This window comes from Monopterus albus, unplaced genomic scaffold (assembly GCF_001952655.1).
Source record: "Monopterus albus unplaced genomic scaffold, M_albus_1.0 scaffold676.1, whole genome shotgun sequence".
NCBI classification, from domain to species: domain Eukaryota; kingdom Metazoa; phylum Chordata; class Actinopteri; order Synbranchiformes; family Synbranchidae; genus Monopterus; species Monopterus albus.
The window spans coordinates 28,132-37,940 of record NW_018128556.1 but is presented as its reverse complement, the minus strand read 5'-3'; the positions used below and the strand labels follow the sequence as shown (position 1 = coordinate 37,940).

General features: G+C 39.0%; 1 protein-coding gene across 1 annotated transcript; it reads right to left on the bottom strand.

The window, feature by feature from the left end:
- Positions 1–5,682: 5,682 nt before the first annotated feature.
- On the bottom strand, positions 5,683–8,909 carry LOC109953463 (olfactory receptor 10H2-like). The gene is made up of 3 exons (XM_020588949.1): positions 8,719–8,909; positions 6,286–6,400; positions 5,683–6,021 (listed from the first exon to the last, which is right to left on the bottom strand). The coding sequence occupies exons 1-3, from the start codon at positions 8,907–8,909 to the stop codon at positions 5,683–5,685; spliced, it is 645 nt and encodes a 214-aa protein (XP_020444605.1).
- Between the last annotated feature and the right edge of the window lie 900 nt (positions 8,910–9,809).

Sequence of the window (9,809 nt, the reverse complement as noted above, 5' to 3'; positions counted from 1 at the left end):
ACCAAATGAAATGTTGAATATAAAGATACACTGGTTCGGACTAAGTCTACAGTAAAACAAAACATAGCAATGGATGATGATATTGGTGGGTGTGGGGTGTGTGTGTGTGTGTGTGTGGGAGGGGGAGGACTAAAAATACCCCATCTGGCAGTACTTCACGGCTCCCACATAGCATATATTCTCTCTACATTATATTGTGTTCTTGTTGTATTTTTATTGTGCTTCTTTCACTTGCTGCTTTAAAGTGCTTTAGATTAGTGTTACTGCATTTTTAGATTTGTGTTATTGCTTATCTACTTTATATTTCACTTGTAACGTCTGGCATTCATGTGGACGGCAAAGTAATAATTTCATTGTACAGGGAAACACGTTTCCTAACTGTGCATATGACAAACACCTTTGACCTTTGATATGCCAGCAAAAATGTGATAGTGTGAGCTAAATTATCCTCACTGTGTGTTTTGTTATGATTAATTGCAGAATGTTCTCTCTGGTACAGCCTGCTCAGAGTTGTATAACTTGGTCCAGATGATGAGGTGTCTTGTTTCCGGGCCTAGGCTCTTGGCTCAGTGTCTGGTACCTGACAGGAGATTTCAACAAAGGAATGCAAGTCGACTAAGTCACTGTCAGGCCTCAGAGGCCCTCAGCCTTTCAGGGGTTAGACTGGTGCAATTCACAGTCTAAATCAAGATAAAGGAATGTGGAAAGGTTAAACAACCTGTTCATTATTCTGTCCTCACAATGGTGTGAGCCTCAGTTCATCCAGGAGCAATCCAGAGCCTGTAGTGGCATGGTCAGGTGCAATGAGTGCAAGTGTCTGCAGGTCATATAACAGTGACTCTACTTGCAACATAATCTCTTGATTTTTCAGTGTTTTCCTGTCAAACATTCCACAATTTTCCCAAATCCCTTTTGTCATGTTTTTGTCATTTTCTTCCCATTATTCTGTCCGGTATTGTCTGTGTTATTCATGTTCTGTCCATTTCCTCCACCACTCTGAGCTTCCCTCTATTTTTTCTTAGGCTGAGGAGATTGTTCACAGGGAGCTGGAGAAGAAGGAGACACCCAGTCTGTACTGCCTACTGGGAGACATCCTAAGGGACCATCAGTACTACAACCGGGCGTGGGAGCTGTCGGGCAGACGTAGTGCCAGAGCCATGCGTTCCAAAGCCCTGCTGCACCTCCGCAACAAGGAGTTCCAGCAGTGCATCGACTGCTTTGAGCAGTCACTCAAGATCAACGCCCTGCAGGTACAAGTACTGACACTGCTGAGGTTTAGGTTAATTTGATAAAAGTCTATCAAATGTATCAAAATTAGTCAAGATTAGGGTCATATGGAAATTAAACGGTCCACATACGTCTGTGTGTGAATAGTCAGATAAAGCAGCCCAGTGGACTGTCAAACTTTAACTAGATGGATCTGAATTTTTCCCACCTTTCAAAGCTATGAACATCTCTGCTTATTGGGTCTGTACATGCATTGCTTTTACTCTATTGTTGTTGTTGTTTCTTATTTTATCATTGTAACATTGTGCAAAAATACAAAAGTGCAAATGACAAAAGCAAAAAAAAAAAAACACAAAACAAAGCTTACTAAAGATCAAGGCAGTTTAAAACAAAGCATATTCCTTCATATTCTCTGACTAATGTCCCCTACTTTTTCTAAGATGCTTAATATACACTGGAGATCAAAATTGGAGAACAACCTACAATTTTCTAAATGTCAAAGGCACTGCTTATTCCTATTTGAAATTATCCAAACGGGAGTTAAAGCAGTATTTTAACCATATTTCATAAGTTACATATATTCTGAAGCACAGTATAAAAAACTATATAAGATATTTGAAAAAGAACACTAATCAAAATTAGAGAACACTTTCAGATACCTCCCAGTTATTGGTGATAATCTGGCACCTGGTGCTAATTTCCTTAATTATCTGAGAAACCCATTTAACTGGCAGCCTACCTTTCCAGTTTTCACTGACTTTGAAAGATGGTGAGCCATTCTAGAGTGACTGAAACCCTGGCAGCAGATTGTCCAGGTGAAGGCCAAAGGGATGACCCTATCAGCCACAGCAAGGGAAGTTGGTCGTTCCAAATCTATGATTTGTAGAATATTTAATCTTTACAATGTCACAAACTCATTCAAGCCCCCCAAGAAGGCTTGTCGCCCATGAAAGACAAATGCAAGAGAGGACAGGATAATGTGGAAAATCTCAATGGGCAATCGGTTCTACACTAAAGCTGGAATCACTCGCCAGGTCTTGTTCATCATGGCACCCTCCGAGGCAGGCGCGTTTTGCGCGTTCCACTCGAATACCGGCTTTTTCTTCATTTTCTTCTTTTTTGTGTGTTTTTTACTCTTTCTGCAGTGCAAAAATGTCATGCACTGCTAACATATAACAGACAGGCATTGCTGGATATTGCCAACTCACACAGCCACTGGGAATTTACTGATTTCATACCACCGGAGCTACAACTCATTCTCCGCTCCCACAACAACAACAACAACCACCACCATCACCCTCAGGGAGCCCCCGGAGCACCAAGCACAAGCGAGCAGGCTGAAATCAGGAGAGCAACCCAAAGATGGAGACGCAAACGGGGCAGGCGAGGAGGACTCCATGCTAGGCTAAAAGCTCACGCTACACGACCGCCATTACCCAGCCTCTTCCTAGCTAACGTACAGTCTCTGGAAAACAAACTGGATGAGCAAGGGCTAGGATTAGGATTGGAACATTGTGGGTGTGGTGTATGAATGTTAACACTTTGTAATAATTATTTAGTATATTACTTGTGTGGTGTAGAAGATAATTATTTAAGAATGTAATTATGTAAGAATGTTAACACTCTGTTATAATTTTTTTAGTATATTACTTGTGTGGTGTAGAAGAGAATTATTTATGTAGAGATACTGCTTGCAAACCAATGATGGTAAGATGATGTCATGGGGTAGGACTGGATAAGTCTGACTTCTTCCTACTCCATTCAAGCATGTACTAGGTATAAGCAAATTGATATGGGATTAGCATTTGTTGGATATGTGTAAAATTATGTGTGTTGACATATGGAAGTGTCTGGAGAGAGGGAGGTCTGGGCATCTTTGCTTAGACTGCTGCCCCCGCGACCCGGCCCCGGATAAGCGGAAGAAAATGGATGGATGGAGTTCAGAAATGTTTGGGAACTCAAACAAAAACAGGACGTCCAGCTGTAGTTTTGCAGATATCTGGTTATAAAACCAAATTACTGGACCAAATGAAATGTTGAATATAAAGATACACTGGATCGAACTAAGTCTACAGTAAAACAAAACATAGCAATGGATGATAATATTGGTGGGTGTGGGGTGTGTGTGTGTGTGGGGGGGAGGACTAAAAACACCCCATCTGGCAGTACTTCACGGCTCCCACATAGCATATATTCTCTCTACATTATATTGTGTTCTTGTTGTATTTTTATTGTGCTTCTTTCACTTGCTGCTTTAAAGTGCCTTAGATTTGTGTCACTGCCTATTTAGATTGGTGTTATTGCTTATCTACTTTATATTTCACTTGTACTGTGTGGCATTCATGTGGACAGCAAAGTAAGAATTTGATTGTACAGGGAAACACGTTTCCTCACTGTACATATGACAAATAAACACTTTGACCCTGACCTTTGCATTAGAACAAAACAAAACACTAGCAAAAGTGCAGGATGTGTATAATGTAAAAGATGACAGGTGATGAATCTTCACAACCATTTGCATGTACACCAACACACACAATATGCTACATTTCCATCACTGATGTGACATCAACTGATGGTTTTATCTGGGAAGATGTTTGACTCTGTTTTTGGAGCTACAGCAAATGGCTGCGTTCACTCTAAATATTGAGTGGTGTTACAGATTTATGCCTCTTTACCACATAAATAATCTTCAGTTATCAACAGCCAGGGGTGTGTGGTTGAACGTTTACAATGAGTCTGGAGAAATAAGGAGTGAACAACCATGTTGCCTTTGTGTATTTTATTTCTTGCAAAAATGTTCAGTCGGTCATAGAGAATGTGCTGCAGCCTGCAGAGTGAGTGACTGAGAAAAAGAGTAACAGTCAGGTTTTGTATAACACTGGTCAGCTATCACCCCCTTAGTTGGAACCAATCAGAAAAGTGTCTCAGGTATGCAACCTTCATAGGTATATAGCAGCTGGGCCCATACAGTTAAACTGTGTAGGCAACAGGCTGTGTGTGTGTATCAGTAGAGACTGGATGTGTGTGTATGAAGTGTATGTGTGTAGGTGTATTTAGGAGCTGAATGTGTGCTGAGTGTCTGGGAGAAAAGCAAACACAGAGCTAAAGTACAAATACATAGTTAGTATAAGTATTATTTTCCATTTACCCTTCACCTAAGACTAGGATGTAACCTTGTTACCAAAACAGTTACAGACACAAGTTTCAAGTATGAGAAACAGAAGTATATTGCATAAAAAGAACAAAAGCACATAACCCAATAATTTCCATTTCAGGTGTTGTTTGTTTGTTCACCAGCTGACAACAGTGAGTTTCACTTTGTCCTGTCATCAGTTAAAGACGTGGCGTTAACATTCATTAGCAACAGCTGGTATGACTCTGTTATTTCAAACAGAAACAGTGCTTGGCCTAGTGTAGTTAGTGAATCCTGGCTTTTGATGCTTCACAGTGGTTAAGCCAGGCAGAGCAGGTGCAGCTAGGTGAAACCAGCTGTAAGTAATTTGGATGAATGCATGGTTGTTTTTTTCAAAAGACCACAAGGCCAGTCACACATTCATTGATGTTGACAGAATGAAAACGTGTACAGCATACTTCACACCCACTGAGCAAGAGCTACTCATTGAAGGTTATGAGGAGTTCAAGCACGTAAACTGCAAAAACAGATATACAGCCATTAAAGCCTCTTTTCCACTACCTTCTGTCTTATTCAGCATTTCTTCTATACACCTTTTTCTAAAAAGAACCCTGTTCCTGAGATTTATTGTATTAATCTACATTATTTATTTTGTTAGTAAGGCAAGCTGGCATCCATTACATCACCTGCAATTATAAGTGGAATCATTTGTGAAGTTGAACAAAAATTCATTTGTCAACCACAGCTACCCCCTAATCATGCATGTCCATAATATTCACTAACACAGTTGTATAATCTGATCTTTTTGACTTTGAGTTGGAACTTAAAATATTAAAAATAGTAAAAAGTAAAAGATATTTTAGGTAATTGAGCTTAGAAATGTAAGTGAACTCACGTCCAGTTATACTGTATGTAGCTGTACATAATTTTGTCTTTCAGATCAACAGCCTGACAGAGGAGGTGCAGCAGGATAATCACATCAACCAAACACTCATCTGTTTATCCAGAGTGATTCTGGACTTGTTATATAATTTAAACCTTTGACGTACCATCATGCACATTAATATCATTCTACCTTGCTGTAAGTAATTCGGATGAATGCATGGTTTTGTGGCTTTGTTCAAAAGACCACAAGGCCAATCACACATTCATTGATGCTGACAGAATGAAAACGTGTACAGCATACTTCAGACCAACTGAGCAAGAGCTACTCATTGAAGCTTATGAGGAGTTCAAGCACTTAAATTGTAAAAACATGTCGGTGTAAAATTTCTCCTGCCCTCTCTGGATCTTAAAGCTAATTTTATCAACTGCACATATTAACCTACAATGAAGAGGAAGTGCCCTATATAGAAGGTCATAACAATCAATCCATAAATGTCAATAGCTTTTGTTGAACTACAAGCAAGTTTAACAACTGCCCAGTTCTCACAGTAGATTTTTTCTATGTGTGAGCCACATAATTTCAGTGTAGATGTCAAAATTACAACCATAAGTTTAGAGCACAACGGTACAAGCCAGGACAAAGCAACTAAAACAGCAGTCCTTCTCGGTGACATTACAAAATGATACTCCAGTGGTCGACATATGGCCACATATCTGTCATAAGACATCAGAGTTAAAACAGAGTAGTGAACCATTGCATAGGAGTAAATAACTTGGATTTATAAAAGGCATCCAATATACTGTCTGATGTTACATGAACATCAGACAGAAGATCAAAAGCAATTTTAGGGTAAAAACCTGCAGTCCCATAAAGTTCATTAATACACAGGTTAAGATCAACTTTGGCTAGTTATCCAGGGGCAATTTGGTGAAGATCTGTGTTTTTCAACATGATTGAGTGCCATGTCACAAAGCAAAAGTTACCACAAAGCTATGAGAGCTAAAACAGAGTAGTCAGTCAATAAATAAGAGTAAATAAAGATTTGTAAAAGACATCCAACATATGATATTATATGAACATCACACAGAAGATCAAAAGTAAATTTTGGGTAAAAACCTGCAGTCCCATAAAGTTCATTAATACACAGGTTAGATAAAGTCTTCATCCAGGATAATGGTTAAAATGAGAGTCACAATTTAAGACCAGAATGACACAGTAACTTAATAAAGTGAGAGAGAAAAGTGTGACTCTGTAGTTGACTGTTGCATTGAAGCCAGACATTGAAAATACTACTATATTAGATGTATTAGTCATTTTAAAATAATTCTCCAAAACAAAACATTCTGACTGATAATGTTTAGAGAACAGGATGCAATGCTTTAAAAGTTAAAATGTTCATTGTTTGTCAGTGTGTTCATTTCCCTGAATGTTACACACCGCTGAGTTTTGAGTTTAGATGTTAGAGAACAGTCTCTTCTTAAATGCAGGTGTGTGATAGTTAAATTCCAGATGTCATGTTTGGAGTAGCCTCTGTTCTGCTTCTGTAACTTAGTCTAAATGAATATTTAATTAATCTCCCCTTTGTCAAAAAAGTGTTTGTTGTTGAGGTTTAAGTTGGTATTAATTTTTCATCATAGAAAAACTCCTCAAAACCTGATTTCATCGATGTTCAGATTATTCACTTAGTGTCCTATAATGTGATCTTTTCAGCTTTTATTTTGTAGTGCAAAGGATAGATGAGCTTAGAAATTTTAGTGAAACACAATCAACAGGTTTATGTAGCTGTAGTTTTGCAGAGATTTTGTTATAAACCAAATTATTTGACAAAATGAAATGTTGTCCAAATTATCTACTTTGTATTTCATGGCACTCGTGCGGACAGCAAAGTACGAATTCCATTGTACAGGGAAAAACATTCCCTCACTTTGCATATGATAATAAAAACTTGACTTGAAAAGAGAGAGGTTCAGCTATGGTGAAGAAAGCCTCAGGACACCCCAAACTGTCCAGCATGTGCCAAGACTGTCTGCTTTGGAGGAATCAGCTAAGGAATTGTGCTGCCACCAGTGCAGAGCTCGTTCAAGATTGGTAGCAGGCAGGTGTGAGTGCTTCTACATGCACAGTGACTTTTGGACAGTGGATTGAAGTGCAGAGGGGCAGCAAATGAGCCACTTCTCCCCAAGAAAAACATTAAGGACTGACTGAAATTTTGGATGAAGTACAAGAACTGGACAGCAGAAGACTGGCACAAAGGTATTTTTTCTGATGGGGTCCCCTTTCAACTGCTTGGGAAAGGCTAAATCAAATCAAATGGAATTTTACTGATGGAGACTATTTCATTGTGAAAACCCATTATTTCTGTCTTTCAGGTCATTAAGCTGAAAAAATTTAGAAAAAAATCAACTAAACTAGGTTTTTAGGTTGAAGACGTTTCACCTCTCATCCAAGAGGCTTCATCAGTTCTACCCGACTGGCATTGAGTCAGAGATATTTATCCCCATCAGTGGTGTTTCAGTCCTTTGATGCCCAACATTGTCCCCTAATGACTGAGTCTTTATAGACCAGTATCAGTGAGCATCGTTACCTGTCTTTGAACCCTCACCTGTCGACCGACGCCTGTTGTCCTGGTGGGCAGAAATCTCAAAACAGGATTGTAGATGGATGACAAGTTGTGTCTTAGTCCACCACCCCTATTTATTCAGGGGTGTTCAATTTGGACAAAAATAGCTTCCTTGACTCCTCTCTCAAACCAGCAATGTTCTCTGGACAGGATCTGGATTTCACTGTCCTCAAAAGAATGTCCTTTGGCCTTCAGGTGGAGGTGGACTGCTGTTTCTGGTCCACTGGAGTTGGCCCTCCTGTGTTGTGCCATGCGTTTGTGCAGCGGCTGCTTAATTTCACCAGTGTGCAAGTCGTTACACTCCTGACTATCACTCTGTTTATCTCTGGGTGTTTTGTCCTTCGGGTGGACCATTCAGGACAAAACACCTAAAAACCAAGTCCAGTAAATAAGTTTTTTCAGCTTACTATGACCTGGATGACTGAGAATCTGCACGGACATGCTTCATGTCATTAACTTTATGACAGCTTGACAGGGGAGGTACAAGAAGACAATTACAGTGATTTATTCTGCCAATTACAGTCTCAAGTTTTTGGATGTCATCATGCACAAAGATTTCATTCTACCTCGAATTTTAGTCAGAATCAGCCCATAAATAATAGGGTTGAATATAGGTGGGATCAGGAGAAACTGTATGGCCATGTGATAATCCAGTGGTCAACATATGGCCACATATCTGTCATAACCCATTAAAGCCAAAATCACATAGTGAGCCATTGAGTAAGAGTAAATGGCATAGATTTGCAAAAGGCATCCAACGTATGATATTACATGAACATCAGACAGAAGATCAAAAGCAAATTTGATCAAAAACCTGCAGTCCCATATAGTTCATTAATAAACAGGTTTCACAAACAGATGTACATAGGTTCTTGGAGGCTCTTATCCAGGATAATGGTTACCGGTAAAATGAGAGACACATTTAAGACCATAATGACACAGTAAGTTAATACAGTGAGAGAGAAAAGTGTGACTCTGTAGTTGACTGTTGCATTGAAGCCAGACAGTGAAAATACTACTATACTAGATGTATTGCTCATTTTGTAACAGTTCTCCTAAACAAAGTTGTCAAACTAAAAAACAGTATTTAGAGAACAAGATGCAATGTATTGAAAAAGTTCATTGTAAGTGTATGTCTATTTGCCTGAGTGTTCTGTTCAGCTGAGCTGACTTTAAAGAAGACTCTCTCTCCTTAAATGCAGGTGTGTGATAAAGAGTTTCATTCCGGACGTCATGTATGACCCGGCTCTGTTCTGCTGTTGTACTCAGTCAAGTGGCTTATTGAATATTTTTCAATCCACCTTTCTCAAAAAAACGTCTTGGGGGTTGATTATCACTATTATTAAGACAAACTGGGATAAACTACTGCACTTGCAAGTGTAAATTGAAATATTTCTAATATTATGTTTGGGCCTAACAATTATTCTATCATCATAAAAGAAATCTTCCTCCTCAAAACCTGGTTTTGTCCATGTCCAGAATATCCACCATCTTGTAACACTGTCTTACAATGGGTTCTTTTCAACTTTCAGTTGTGTGTGCAACTGGGTGGATTTATAAAGTGCTTTGTCCAGGTAAGGCATATAAGTGCAGTCTATTTACCATACTGGTGTATGTATAAACTAGGGGTGCAAGTTTAGTGTGTTAATGCATACAATTAATCACAAAATTTTAACATGTTACTCTTTTTTATGCAAATTAATCATATGAACAAGTTTGACCCCAACTTTTTCCTGTATTCATAGTGTGGCTGGATACCTGGCTGTGTGTGATAAGGACACGTCAGATGTGGATAATACAGTGGAGGAGACACCCCCTGTGTACTGAACAGTAAGTTTCACAATAAAAGCTTCTAGATGAAAATTAGGATAAAACCAAACTTGTGTGCTCACATTGCAGTGATGAACTGTCCTCCACCAAAGCATGATAAGTTTGAAGTA